This window comes from Ursus arctos, unplaced genomic scaffold (assembly GCF_023065955.2).
Source record: "Ursus arctos isolate Adak ecotype North America unplaced genomic scaffold, UrsArc2.0 scaffold_24, whole genome shotgun sequence".
Taxonomy (NCBI): Eukaryota; Metazoa; Chordata; class Mammalia; order Carnivora; family Ursidae; genus Ursus; species Ursus arctos.
In genome coordinates this window covers 31,358,667-31,373,279 of record NW_026622919.1, presented here as the reverse complement: position 1 = coordinate 31,373,279, position 14,613 = coordinate 31,358,667, and the positions used below count along the sequence as shown (strand labels likewise).

The following is a 14,613-nucleotide window of genomic DNA, read 5'->3' as shown; positions in this document are numbered from 1 at the left end:
CAAATTTTAGAAACATTAAATATTAGAAATTTTTGCATTCTAATGACAAGGTAACTAAAAGGGTTATAGTTCATGATTGTGGTAGTTAGCCAAATATTGGTTTTCCTTTTGCCTCCATGCTTCTCATGAAGCATATATATTTTACCCCTTTGCTTATATTTACGACATAGACTTACTTGCAATCTTACATTGAGGGCACAGGTGTGATCCATAGTATTTCACTCTCCAAAGATGTGAGAAGAAAACAGCAGGTTCCAGACCTCTGGTGTCGCCCTGATCTAAAAGCTCCATACAGGCACAGTTTAGAAAAGAGCTACTGAATTTAAATAAGCAAAAGCTGAAGAAAAACTATGTGTGAAACGGACAGGGTTCTTGCCGGGGTAGCAGACTTGAGACAGCAATAAGGACCACAGCACTGGATCACTATTCTAGCATCGTGCTGTTTATAGACACTAAAACCCAAAAAGAGCAGAAACCCTTCTGAACTCATATTTGCAAAAAATCTTGTGTCTGCTCTTTCATGTTCTGGGTTTTCATCATTTTATTCTCTTTCTTTCCTCATACCACCATGTATGTTCTCTTGGGTGCAGAAGCTGCTTAGATATCTGTTTGAGTGGACTTGATTTACTCGTAGCTTGCTTACCTAGAGAAAGTGACTGAGCCTTGAATTGGGTGCAGTTTGGCTGTGGCTCAATAGAGGGAGTAGAGGAGCTGAGAGAGCAGAGAGAGCAGAAGAACGTGCCTGGCTCAGTAAGTGTGCGCGCACTCCAGCCCTAGCCCTAGCAGCTCGCCAGGAGGAGGGGCGGGTCGGGGGTGGGAGGGCGGGGGTGGGGGCCTTTAGCTGCTCCACCCTCACTTTGTGTCAGCAGGTAGAGAGCGTGATTGCAGTCCCAGGGGAGGGAGTCAGAGCTAGAACACCAATTACAAACCACAGGCTTCCTCCTCTAGGGAGTTGATCCAGAATTGTCTTTCTGGAAGGGAAGCACTCGAATCTTTCCGAACTTTCCAAGCCCATCCATGATTCAGAGATACTGCTTTCTCCCTCTGGGATTTTCTGTGTTCCTGGTAGTGAATTGTTGCTGATGTATTTGCTCCTTTGCTCCTTTTCTCTCTCAAGATTTGATCATTTTATACGCTGTTCGGGGAGAAAAAGAACTTTTGTTAGAAAGGAGATTTCAGAAATGATTTTGGATCCTCTATAAGTGCTTTTTAGAGTTCTTGGGAACAGTAGCTCTAAGCCTGGAGTCAATGTTTGCCTTTGACCTGCATGGATTATTTTTTCAGGCTGCGGAATTTCTCGGCACCTACCTGCAGTGTGGGGCCCCTGGTCTGGTTGCAGAGTAAGAAGGTGGAAGAATGAGCTGTACTTGGTTAAGCAGTTGAAACCTTTTTTTGAGCAGGACCTATAAAAGCATAATTGAATTTGTTTCACCCCCGTGGATTCCGGTGGGCCCGACAGCGCAACAGGTTTGCAGATTTCTTTTGAAATTCTTATTTTTCTCCCTCTGCCTCAGCAAAAGAGAAGTATCTATATAACAGGTTCATGTTCAGTTGCTTGGCTTTTCAGCACTTATTCCGAAGACTTTATAAGATTTTTTTTAATTTGACCTCTGAACACGGCGGGCTTTGTGGTTGAAGTGCATTTATATTTACTTAAGGGTGCACATTTTTAATATCTTGGAACTAAGATTTTGTTTGTACAAAGACCCAAATTCTCAGCTGTGCCTAGAAATAGCAGAGATCTACTCTACTCAGGCTTATTTTTACTTTTTTAGGATGTTCTACTTAGAGCCTGTAGACTAATCACCTCCCTACTCCCCCTATCTTATATTCCCCACCCCCTCAAGGAATTTGAAAACGTGTTAGGAATAGTCCTTTGTTTTACTTAAGAACGTAGAAAATTACAGATTATAAGATCTGGATAATAAAGTAGTTTCCAAAAACATCTCATGGGAAATCCAAGCGCTTGGCATTCTCAAGCAGGAGCATAAAAGCTGGAATCCCTAAGACAGAACGGAAAATAAAGATAGAAATATCATTTAACTGGGAAAAATAATTGGAAAGCTAACCTTTTCAAATACTCTTCTAATTCTGAAAATTGGAAAAGGCAGTGATACTCAGGATTATCCTGTAATCTGTGAAGACATAAATTAGCATCTAATTTATGGGCAAACTTAGATAGAACATTAAAAATGATAGCATATTTAACTTCATGAAAAGTATATTATAAATGCAATGGGCCTAGAACTTTGGTTACACTGAAATACAGTTTAATGTGGAAACTTTTATGAATACATGTTATAGCATCTCTGGACATCTCTCAAGGTGTGGCCTGAAGTATCGTACCCTTTCCTTCTCCATTAAAAAAAAACACACACTTTTCCCCCCTGTGATCTTTAGTCTTTTACCATTGACAAACTTTGCGGCTTAAAACGGACCAACTCCTCATTTTCCGAGCTGGCGTTTTTCACTCTCACCTTCGACGCATGGCCTTCGTTACTTACTTTGCCTTGTTTTGTTCATTAACATCGGGTTTAGTGGTTCAGCAACTTGATGCATATGGAAGACCAGCACCAAGTGAACTGACATAATAAAGATTCAGAATGTGACATTCCACCTCAAGCAAAGTTGGAAATTCCAAAGAGAAGTGGTGAGATCTTTCCTAATCACAGTGAAGATGGGAGAAAATGACAGACCTGCAGCAGAAGTGGGCTGAAAACACCGTCTGCCCTGCCAGAGCAGGAGTGCCACCTGTTCTTGGAAATATACTCATTTAAAGAAAGGAAGGGCCAACACTACGACTTGGCTTTCAGAAACTGAAGCATCAGTTCTTTCCCTCCATTTGTCTGGCTCTGAGAAGCTGCATCTGGAGCTGGCTGGTGGAAGCAGTATGCGTGGCTGGAGCGCGTTGCTGCGGCTGGTAGCATGAGTGGTGGCCACCAGCTGCAGCCGGCTGCCCTCTGGCCCTGGCTGCTGATGGCCACCCTGCAGGCAGGCTTCGCACGCACAGGACTGGTCCCGGCAGCAGCGGTGGAGTCGGAAAGATCCGCGGAGCAGAAAGCTATTATCAAAGTGATCCCCTTGAAAATGGACCCCACAGGAAAACTGAATCTCACTTTGGAAGGTGTTTTTGCTGGTGTTGCTGAAATAACTCCAGCAGAAGGAAAATTAATGCAGGTAAGGATAATTTATTATATTTCACTTCCCATCTGTTCGAACTATGCCTTTCTTCTTTTGTCTCTCAAACCAAATACCATACAAGAGCTTCTGCTGTTTAGTTTTCTGTTTGTTTAGTCTTTTAAGGATACTGCCTTATTGGCGTTCTAAAACAAATCCTTATTTTATGCTAAAGAAGAAGCATAGAAAATTCCACATTTTAGAAGATCATCTGGTTATTTTTAACTCTGACATTACATTGCCATTTTAGATCCACGTAATAAGGCCATCCTTTGCAAGTGACGTATTCTGGACACTATTTTTTGGTAGATGAAATATATGGACTTGTATTTAATTGACATGAGGATCGTACTTTATATTCTGTTTAAATTTGAAGTGAACACTGAAACGGTTGATTATTTTTTTTATTGAAGACTGGTGTATAACATTATTTAGTTTCAGGTGTACAACATAATTTGATAGTGTATGCATTACAAAGTGATGACCACAATAAGTCTAGTTACCATCTGTTACCATACAATCGTGAGGAAGTTACAATGGTCAGCAGCACCCTGAAATTCTAGAATGTCCTTGGAGCGTATTTGATCACTGTGTCACTTTTAAAATTCAGTCAAGCTTGAATGCTACGGCTGGCTTTATACCACGTGTAGCACCCTATTGCTAAGCCCAAAATGGAGAGGACTGCATTACAAAATGGACACAAGGTGTAAACTTGCCTCCTTTGGTCTTGTCTACACATAATTTTATTTTTGAAGGAATTTTAATTTAACATCTGTTTTTTTTTTTATTGACCCACGAAGCTTTTCAGGCACAGTTTCTTGGGCTTTCAGGCTGTGAATTTTGTCGATAATTCATTCATAGCCTATTCTTTATGTATGGAATTTATGAACTGACTGGGGCCATAGCTTTTCACAGATGAGTTGCTCATTCCCCATGGTGAAGATAGAGCCCAAAGGGCTGTACTTTTTTACTGTGGCATTCTAGTTTCTTATTCCATAGAATTATGTTCCTTATTGATTAAAATTCATATTGTAAAAGGTCACTTCTTGTTGTAGCTCTTGGGCATAGGTTAAAATCTTATTAAATATGATTACTTCATACCTAGCCTCAGATTTTAATCGCGTGATGTGGACAGAACCAAAGTATTGTATGAATTCAAATTTTTGTCCACTTAAAAAAGGTGAGAAAGTTTAACAAATTATAGAACTCTTCCAAACATGCATTTTTATGTGTATGATTTTGTGGTTCTTCATGGTCACATTTTAGGCAATATTTTGAAACTGGGATAAATGAAGTGGGAGAAGAATTTGATGATATGGAGGACTTGGCTATTCAGAAAAATAAACAGGCAAAAAGAATGTATCTGGAAAAAATGGCAAAAGAATTTTTGGATTAAAGTCTACTCATTTAATCTGAACTCTAGGATGGAATTAGGAATATTTAAAAGTTGAAATCACAAATCGTTTTGATTGTAACTGGAAAGGAAACTTTCTTCCTGACCTTGCCTAGCTGATGCCATGAAGCATGAGGTTTTTGCTCCATTTTCATTTTTCTCCATAAGTAATTTTACTATAAAACCGTATTTTGATATCTCTGAGGCCTTTGGGAGCCGTACTAAGCTTTGTGTCTTATTAATGTCCTGTGGCAGCACGTTCAGTGGGTTAATTATATGCTTCATAAAATAGTGTCCCTTGTATTTTAAATGTGTTGTCTTCTGTTATCATAAAGCTCTGTGTATTCAGAAAGAAAAAGGCATATAACAGAGACTAGCTGGCATTCTGTTTGCATTCATTATTTTACCAATCTTTATCATATCTTTGCTTATTCTACCCTTTTTCTTACTCTGGTAAATGCTGCCAATTCTTTTTTTTTTTTTTCTTTTTAGCCATTAACTTTTTAAAAATGTTGTTTCTTTACTTTGTGAAGAGGGAATTTCATTGTATCTATTATTTACCAAGGGCTTTCATGTCTTATTATATGGTGGTTTGCATCATTGGCAATTTTTAGTCTTTCTTCACTTTTTTCTGTTCACATAAGCTTCTTTTAGGTCATCAATAAATTTGTACACTAACCTAGTCTTAATCCCTGGATACCTCCAGTATTGGTCCTGGTTTATTGTCTATTAATCAAATTTTAATCCACAATAGTTACCAAAGTTTTAGGAGAGACTTTATTTTAAAAATACAAAAACAGCCTTTTGGATGATATGCACCAGTTCTTCTTTATCTGCTATTTGATTAATTCTTTCAAAGAGCTCTAGTGTGTTAGGAACACATGGTTTACACTTCTAGAATCCATGCTGTTTGTTCCTTATCAGATTACACTGCAGCTCAGGTTTACTCAACTGTGGTTAACCAAGCCTTCCATGTAACTGAAGTTTCTATCTCCCAGAGTCGTGCTTTGCTGCACTTCAGCTTGCTTGATAGATAGCTGTACCCTGGGGTCACAGATCCAAAGGCAGTCTTCTCTATTGGCTTTGAGGAATTTTAGATAATTCTCTGTATCCTTCCGTCCAAGAATTATTCTAGCTGCCTGTTAAGTTTGATTGTCTCCAAAGATGTCAGGCCTTTGTAAAATTGGGGATGCTCTGCATTGGGAAATGTAAAGGTACAAGAACAGTGATTTAAAAAAAAATAGTAACCTTGTTGTGGTTTCTGAAATTCCCATAGAGTTTCAGAAAATCTGACATCTCTTTACATTTTGTTCAATTAATCCATGTCACGGAAACTTTCCGGATCTCCTAATTCCTTGTCTGTGTCTGATAAAAAGGACAAATGATAGTGATTATAACTTCTTACTGTTTCTGTTTTTCATTTGAATGTATTTTTTTCTCCTGGTTTATGCCACTGTAGGTGGAAAATGTGGTAGAGCTTATGCATTGTCTAACTGTCCAGTTTTCTGGCCTATTTACCTCTCGTCAAGGTTTGTTTCTATTATTTCTGTTAATATTGTTGCTACCACTTCTATAAATGATTACAGTCCTATTTTCTTTTTCAAGTCTTGTTCCTTATTTATAAATGTCACTCAGAAGGACAACTCAAAATCAATCTTTTTTGTCGACGCAAAAGAGCGAGAGGATTGTAGCGTAGCACAAGAGAGGTCAACAGTTCTTTGACTGTCACACTCTTCCTGCTCAGCGGGTTGTCCTGGATTTTCTTAGACTCTAGGATAAAGTTATGATCGAGATTAGAATGTACTGTCCTGAGGCTTCAGACCTACAGTGGCAACTGTGGTGGTTTAGCATCTGGCCACTAGCAGTGCACACCTCCTGGACAAATTCCCCCTTGCGCAATGTCTCTGCTTGCCCCTTGATTTACCTACTAGTCAACGCGGAGCTGTCCTTATCTTCGCATTTTTGCTTTATTTGTAGTCAGGGCCTGAAATGAATTATTTTTGGAGGGAGAGAAATATTTATAATTAAAGTTTTGGCCAAAGCCAGAGAGATAATGCTTTAGCAAACTGTAGTTGACAAAGTAACTACACTGTGACTCAAGGGGCTCGACTTTTAGCTCTGACTCTGTAACTGTGTAGTTGGGTGATTTGGGACAAAATGGTTTTTACCTTTCTAGGCTTTAGATTCCCCGTCTATAAAAATGAGAGATTCAAATATAATAGTGCATTGCAAACTTGTGCTGTTCACTTTACATATATTAGCTCATTGCATCCTCAAAAGAACTTTGCGAGAAAAGTACAATACTTTTATTCTTCACATTTTACAGATAAGGACACTGAGACTCAAAGTGTTATTATCTGCCAAGGTCATGTGGCTAGTAGGTGGCACAGTTGGAACTTGAACCCTAGAGCCCAAGCTTTTCCAGCTCTAAAATTCTGTATATCAAAGAATGCCACAGATGAACAGAACACCAGTGTGGGTTTTGTATACATGATTCATTTATTTCCAGACTAGAAAGGAATGAAAATGATGAGTACTGTTTTCTGAGGTTGACCCAGAATACCCAATATCCTGCTGATTTCTAATGATCTCTGTCTTCCTTCTGTTTCTTTCATTTGTGTTTCATTTGCAAAGATATTTGTAAATCAGAATGTTGATTTAATCAGTATCTACCTTTTTATGTAATAACTTTCATTATCTTTCTATTGATTTTATAACAGACCGTGGTAAGTTATCTAATACAGGAAACTGACATCATAAATTTTGAAATAGCATATGCATTGCTTTGCACAAGTTGGAGCTCCTTGGAAGCAGAGATTTCAAAGTTTTGGGATTTTGTTTTGAGGCTGCCTTTAAAAGAAGTATAAATATTCAAGGCACAGTCAACCCTCAGTTATTTATATTAATGGAGGTGCAGAAAATCCAATTAATTTATAATTGACTTTGGAACGGAGTCAGAAGTACACTATCAGACATAGTTTTGCTGTGTGCACTAACAGTCTTAGGTGCTTGCCTTCTTCAGTCCCAGCTCAGAGGCTCTCTTGACTTGGCTTTGTTGTTAGAAGCCTGGCGCCCAGAGGAGAGAAGGAAGCTACAAAATATGTTTAACGATAATTTTTCAAGTTAAGAAGATACCTCTTTTGTAAGCACCCATCAAACAGCTTTGTGCACGTAATAGTTCTTTATTTCTTGTGGAAATCCAGCAAATATTTTGTAAATTCAAATTCATAAATCGCTGTGGTTAATAGGAGGCAATAAATGAACTGTACCTCTGGCTATTACACCTATTGGGCTATTTAGCTGATTCTGGGGGTAGACTTTTCTTTGGTTTTTACAGTAAAGGGTTTGTGTGTGTTGTAATTTTCTTTATGTAAAAATTAGCCACAGTTTACTTTTTTTTTTTTAAGATTATCTATTTGAGAGAGAGAGAGAATGTGAGCAGGGGAGGGGGAGGGGGAGAGGGAGAGAGAATCCTAAGCAGACTCTGTGATGAGCATGGAGCCCAACGCAGGGCTTGATGTGGGGCTTCACACGGGGCTCGATCTCATGATCCTGAGATCATTAGCTGAGCTGAAACCAAGAATCAGATGTTTAACCAACCGTGTCACACAGGCTCCCCAGCTATAGTTTACTTTTTATACAATATTAAAGACATTTCTGGGGCTCCTGGGTTTTGTTGTTGTTGTTTTTTAAGTAGCTCTATGCCGTGTGTAGAGCCCGATGGAGGGCTTGAACTCATGACCTTGAGATCAAGACATGAGCCGACATCAAGAGTCAGATGCTTAACTGACCGAGCCACGCAGGCGCCCTGTTTGTTTTTGTTCTTAATAGAAGGGCTTTTACATTTTATTCACTGGGAAGTGTTGGAATTTTTTTTGCGCTTTTTTTTTCTCTTATTCCCTTCAAATTGCTAAGTACAGTAGAGGGAAAAGATGTTATAAATGAGCACTGTACCATTGTAAATGTCCTGTTAGGAACCAGAATTGGTAGAGCAGGGTATTGTTAGAGAAGAATGTGATAATGATGTTCCATTGAATTTACATAGTAGTTTTCTTCCAAGAAGCTTAAAATGATTCACAAATACCCACAAGCCAAATAAGAACAAGTGATATTTACTCTATTTTACAGAAAAGGAAACATAATGGTGGATGGAAAGCAAATAAATGATTCAGGAACAAAGTTGCACAGAGATGGACCCAATCTGCTTTGCAGGAGATAGACGAGTAATCCAATTTTTAAGGTTTCCAAGGACGTGCATTTCTCTGGGATCAGTTATATGGATTGGGAATTCTAAAAAGCTAAAATATTGTCAAAGGCTGAGGTATCTACTCTCTTTGGGCCTATGTTGCTCAGTGTAATGATTCAGTCAAAAAAACTATTGGTGAAGCGGTTTGCCAACTTTATGTCTCAAAAAGCCCTGTGAGCCCGTGCTCTGACCTGCATTCATTGTTCTTTTCCGCACTGTTATTGGGGCAAAAGCCAAAGTCTTTACAACGACCTGTAAAGCCCATCAGGATCTGCCTGGCACCCCGACCTTTTACTTCCTCTCCCCTCCCTTTGCCTTAGTCACTCTGACCTCCTTGTCGTCCTTCAGGTAAGCCAGGCATACTCCCACCTCAGGGCCTTTCCACACGTTAGTCCCACTTATACCCCAGGTATTTTTCTTCTCGTAGTCTTTAAGATGTCACCCCCAAGTATCAAATATACCTTCTCAGTGAGGCCTTCCTAGACTGTCCTATTCTGAAGGGCTCTTCCTATTTCCTCCTGGGCTCATATTCTCCTTCCCTGCTTTGTTTTTCTTTATAAACATTGCCACGTGACATACAGTAATATATTACTTCTGTACTTGTCTTTGTCCCCTCAGTGGAATATAAACTCTGTGAAAATAGGGATTTTTGTCTCTTTAGTTCTCTTGGGAGTAGTGTCTTAATATATACTTAGTGCCTTAGACCTAATAGGGTACTCAGTAAGTATTTATTGAATAAATGTACGGAACATGATGGTGGTGCTGAGTAACTCTGATAGCTGGGAGATAACTTTAGGATGAAACAGATTTGTTCATGTCATCACATTTCCAAGTATACTATGAGGTCAATTATTTTGAGTGCTTCGGGTTTGATATAACATGCTCTTTACTCCTCTGACTTATGGACAGCATAGTATCTCCTTGATTGCTGCTTCCAGATTGTGAACATGGCTATAATCAATATGTTTGAGGTGCTACTTTACACAGCATTTTTACACAGCGTTTATTTGGTTTAATAGATAGCTCAACCTCTGCTTTTTAGGAAATTCTGATTTTCCAAGAAAAATTTATTGGGGTACTACTTTAAATCTGTGATTATAAGATATTGGCATATATATATAGAAACTCACCTTCTTAGTCCTTAAGCTTGTGATTCCCAATTCTGGTTTTTAATCTTTTTTTTTTTTGGTGTCACAGACTCCTTTGAGGATTTGAGAAAAGTTGCTGACCACATGTACTTGACATACAATTTTGCATAAAATCTCAGGGAGTTGAAAGAGTCTTTGAGCTATAGGGATCTAAGGGCTCCAGATTACGGGCTGCTATCCTAGAATAATCCCAGTTATTTCAAGAAACATTACCAAATTCTCAAAACAAGTTTACCCTCAGCTTACTTAACTTAAAAAGCATTTGTATAGGGGCGCCTGAGTGGCTCATTTGGTTGGGCAGCTGACTCTTGATTTGATTTTGGGTCCTGAGATTGAGCCCCTGTCGGGCTCTGTGCTTGGCGTAGAGTCTGCTTGTCCCTCTCCCTGCCCCTCCCCCCATTCACGCATACTCTCTCTCTAAAATAAACAAATCAAATCTTCAAAAAACAAGTGTTTGTATACATTACTGTCAGATAGACAACAATATTATGATGCAGTTATAAGAAGGTTGGCCTGACCTAAGATGACCTCAGATGTAAAAATTGGCATATGACAAGGATCAGCTTGATAATTATCAGCTATGATAATTGGGAAATACTGTTCCTGTTGTTATTTCTTTTTTTTTTTTTCAAGATTTTATTTAACAGAGAGAGAGAGACAGCCAGCAAGAGAGGGAACACAAGCAGGGGGAGTGGGAGAGGAAGAAGCAGGCTCCTATCGGAGGGGACTGATGTGGGGCTCGATCCCATAACGCTGGGATCACGCCCTGAGCCGAAGGCAGACGCTTAACAACGGAGCCACCCAGGCGCCCCTACACCACCCAGGCGCCCCCCTGTTGTTATTTCTGTAGAATAATGTGGATGAGACTGCAGGCTTTATGTTTTATGCCTATTGATCTTGCTATTTCCTAAAAACTGATTATGGATTCCCATTCTTTTTTCCGTAAACCATTTTGTACAGGCTTGTGAATTATCCACTCAAAAAAAAAAAAAAAAGAAAAGAAAAAGGAAAAAGAAAAGAAAAAGAAGAACAAGAAAGAAATCTTTTATGTGATTCAAGTTTCAGGTTCTTTCATTTTTGTATCTTCTGCTTAGAATCATGTTGGAATCTGAATTTACTGTGGCCAAGTTTTTTTTAAAACTTTGTGAAGGACTTTATTGGCCTTATACTAGAATTAAATCCTATTCAGTTTTCCATACCTAGGGTAAAATACAGGGCAGGCTATTCCATTTGTAAAATATAATCATCACATTTCAAGCTAGAAAAAACACCTAATCCAATCATTTCATTTTACAGATGAAGAAATAAAGAGATTAGTAGTTTGCCAAAGAGCTGCCAATCTACTGCCATATCTTGCTGGCCAGCATTTTTAGCAAACCTTGTTTACTTATTTTAAACTTTTTTTGGGTCATTGCAGGGAGATTAAAAAGCAGATGTTGGCAGAGATTTCCCCCTGAGCGTTCCATTAAGAAGATATTATAGATTGCCAGAGGGTCTCTTTCTTCTTTGATCCCTAGTCAACCAGAAGGCATACTTTAAAATAAGTGAAAAAACAAGAAATACCTTGCCGCAACTTAGCGTTACTTTGCATGGTGCCTATGTCATTTATTCTGCTGTAAAATCACTGTATACCAGATAGCCTGTTGACCTGGATTGTCTCCTCAAAGCAGTAGAGACTTTTTATGAAATCTAGGCCAAGAACCTTACCGGGACTGGGGGCTGCACTGGATTCTCTCAATGTCTTATAATATGGGTTTCCTACTGTGTGCCAAACACTGTGGCAGGTCCTGAGGAATACAAAGACCAGCACGCTAGCCTAGTCCTACTGAGGAAAACAGCAGAAGACAGTGCGAGATAAATGCCAGCAAGAGGTGCAAGCATGGATGCGTTAGAATGCCGATTTTGATTCTCTCGGGAGTCTTTCAAATGACTGTGGTAGTTCTGTTTCATAGTCCCCTAGGACTGCAGAAACAACAAACAAAAAGAACATAGGATTTTAACCCAGGCAACTTCAAGTAGCTTAAAGCTAGAGGACAGCTGCAAGCCAGATAGTCATACCTTCTAATTTCCCCTGTTATCAGTTAAGTATAGGTTATAGCATTGCCTGGATAAATAGTCCTGTATGCATCTGCTCATCTGTTGCATTTGCATTCGAATTTCAAATAAACACCATGGTTTTCTTCTCAAATTGCAAACTTTCTAAAATGTACAAGAAAGCCCTGTCAATCCCTATTCAGCAAAATTTATTTCTAATGCTGAGGTTTTAAAAAACTATTGACTATAGTCATTAGTATCTATTATTTCCATTTTCTAAAATGTGTTGTGACTTAGTATATTATGAGGGATATAGACGCTAACTCTAGAAGAATGTACGTGTCTGCTATGACAACGACAGTAGGCTATTACCTGTTCCGAAGTTAGTAAACTCTATGGTTATACATCAGATATTTTTATCACCATTAGAGATTATGTGGAATTTAGTTGTCCCCTTTGGGTATATGAAAAGTCCATAGGTGCCTTATGACCATTTAAAAAGTGAGAGTAAGTCATATAACCTATCATCTGTTGGGGTACAGTTGGTAGGGTAACTAAATAATTTTTAAGATCCTGGGGCACCTGGGTGGTTCAGTTGGTTGAGTGCCTGCCTTTGGCTCAGGTCCTGATCTTGGGGTCCTGGGATCGAGCCCTGCATGGGCCCTGGGATCAGGCCCCCACATCAGGCTCCCTGCTCAGTGGGCCCCCTCTCCCTCTGCCCCTCCCTTTGCTCATGTGCGCTTTCTTTGTCTCTCTCTCTCTCAAATAAATAAATAAGATCTTTAAAAAAATAATCTTTAAGATCCTTTCTAGCTCTAAACAGAGTTTATGTTTGCCCTAGAAATAGACATTGTATTAAAGGGACATGTAACTTGCTTATTCATTTCTTTTCCCTGAGATAAAATTTATTTGGTAGGGGGGCGCCTGGGTGGCACAGCGGTTGGGCGTCTGCCTTCGGCTCAGGGCGTGATCCCGGCGTTATGGGATCGAGCCCCACATCAGGCTCTTCTGCTATGAGCCTGCTTCTTTCTCTCCCACTCCCCCTGCTTGTGTTCCCTCTCTCTCTGGCTGTCTCTATCTCTGTCGAATAAATAAAATTAAAAAAAAAATTATTTGGTAGGTAGTGCAAAAAATCTGACCAAGTTCCTCAAAGTCACACAACAAATTGGTAGCAAAACGGAGCATCAGACTCAGGTGCGCTCCCAGCCCTCTGGTCCTATACTGTCTTTACATTCAGTTAAAAGACACAAAAATGAGCTTTTCTCTGGAGATTTATATTTTAAAATATCTGTAGTGGATTGAGGACCTCTATTCTAAATTCTTCATCAAGGTGTCTCCGCGACCAAACCACACTGACTTCAATCACGAGCCTACATCTGAGTGAATCGGAACCTCGGGAAAGGTTTGGAAAAGCCATAGATAGCCTAGAGCCAGTCTGGGCCATAGCAGTCGAACCTCGGGAAAGGTTTGGAAAAGCCATAGATAGCCTAGAGCCAGTCTGGGCCATAGCGGTAAAAGGATGATGTGTCTGATTCTGAAGCACTTTGTGAAGTTGAATTATCAGAGACAAGCTGAATAATTACGCTAGAAATAAGGATCTCAGAGCAGCTGGTAGGTGTTCCCGTGTGGGGCTAGGGGATAGAGCTCTAGTCTGTAAGCATGTGGAGTCATCTGGGAAGGAGTGGAAATGGGGCCATCTGATTAGTAACTATGCCTTGTTATTAAACCGTGACTTTCTGTATTGTATATCCCCCAGAGCTGGAAAACTTCCGCTGGCAAAAAAAAGAGAAGGGCTGCCGAGCTGTTGCTGAGGGCCATACAGTAGACACAAAAGCGCCTTCTCACAGGCCTGCGGCGGACGCAGCCTGTACAGGCAGGCCCGGTCCTCTCAAAGACTGGGAATCCGATTCTTTCCCCAGGGGGTTTCCAACTAGTTTGCACTTCAGAAAAATCTTTTCTTTCTCCTGCTGTTCACGCCCTGCAAAGAATTTTCTTCCAACCAAAGAAATTGTTTTATAATCAAAGATCCTTGTCCTTAGTTGTCGGACATCAAAGAAAGTTTGGAGGAGACTGGGGGATTATGTGAGTGCCTAGAATTTATTTTGAATGCAAACTCAAACATTAGCAAGTCTCCCCAAAGAATATACTCATCTCAGAGTCGGGAAAGAGCCTAATATAACTTAAGTGTGTTCCTCCTTGGTTGGATGTAACCCAGTAAGATACGGATGAGATGAACAGTTCTATCTGGACTTAATTCCTGTAGCTCGGTTCTTCAGGTTCTTATTGGAAGAAGGGCTCTTACTCTACCTGCCTTTTAAAACCCGATATCAGGAAACGTGAGGATCTACTAGTTAACTTGAAACAACAAAAAAATCTTTTTAACCCTCAGTACTTCAACTTTTTGGGAATTTGGGGTTTCTCCCAGGGCCATTGATGATATCACCAATGTCGGGAGCCACATTCCCTGCATTCTCTGCTGTCTCTGAGGTGTTGATGATGTCATTTTCTCTCACAAAGGAAAACCTCAGCACCCTGAGGGCCTGAACTCAGGTCTTGGCAGGTAAATGAAGGAGGAACTTACTTCTGGATTTAAACTGTTTGATTGACTCAGGCAT

At 39.8% G+C, this 14,613-nt stretch overlaps 1 protein-coding gene across 1 annotated transcript in view; it reads left to right on the top strand.

Moving 5' to 3' along the window:
* Positions 1-870: 870 nt before the first annotated feature.
* Positions 871-14,613, top strand: part of RNF43 (ring finger protein 43) — a 62,718-nt gene continuing 48,975 nt past the window's right edge. The window contains exon 1 of the mRNA XM_026517439.4: positions 871-3,177. Within this exon, the coding sequence (XP_026373224.1) occupies positions 2,926-3,177 (252 nt within the window). The 5' untranslated portion in view covers positions 871-2,925. The remainder of the gene's footprint in view (positions 3,178-14,613) is intronic.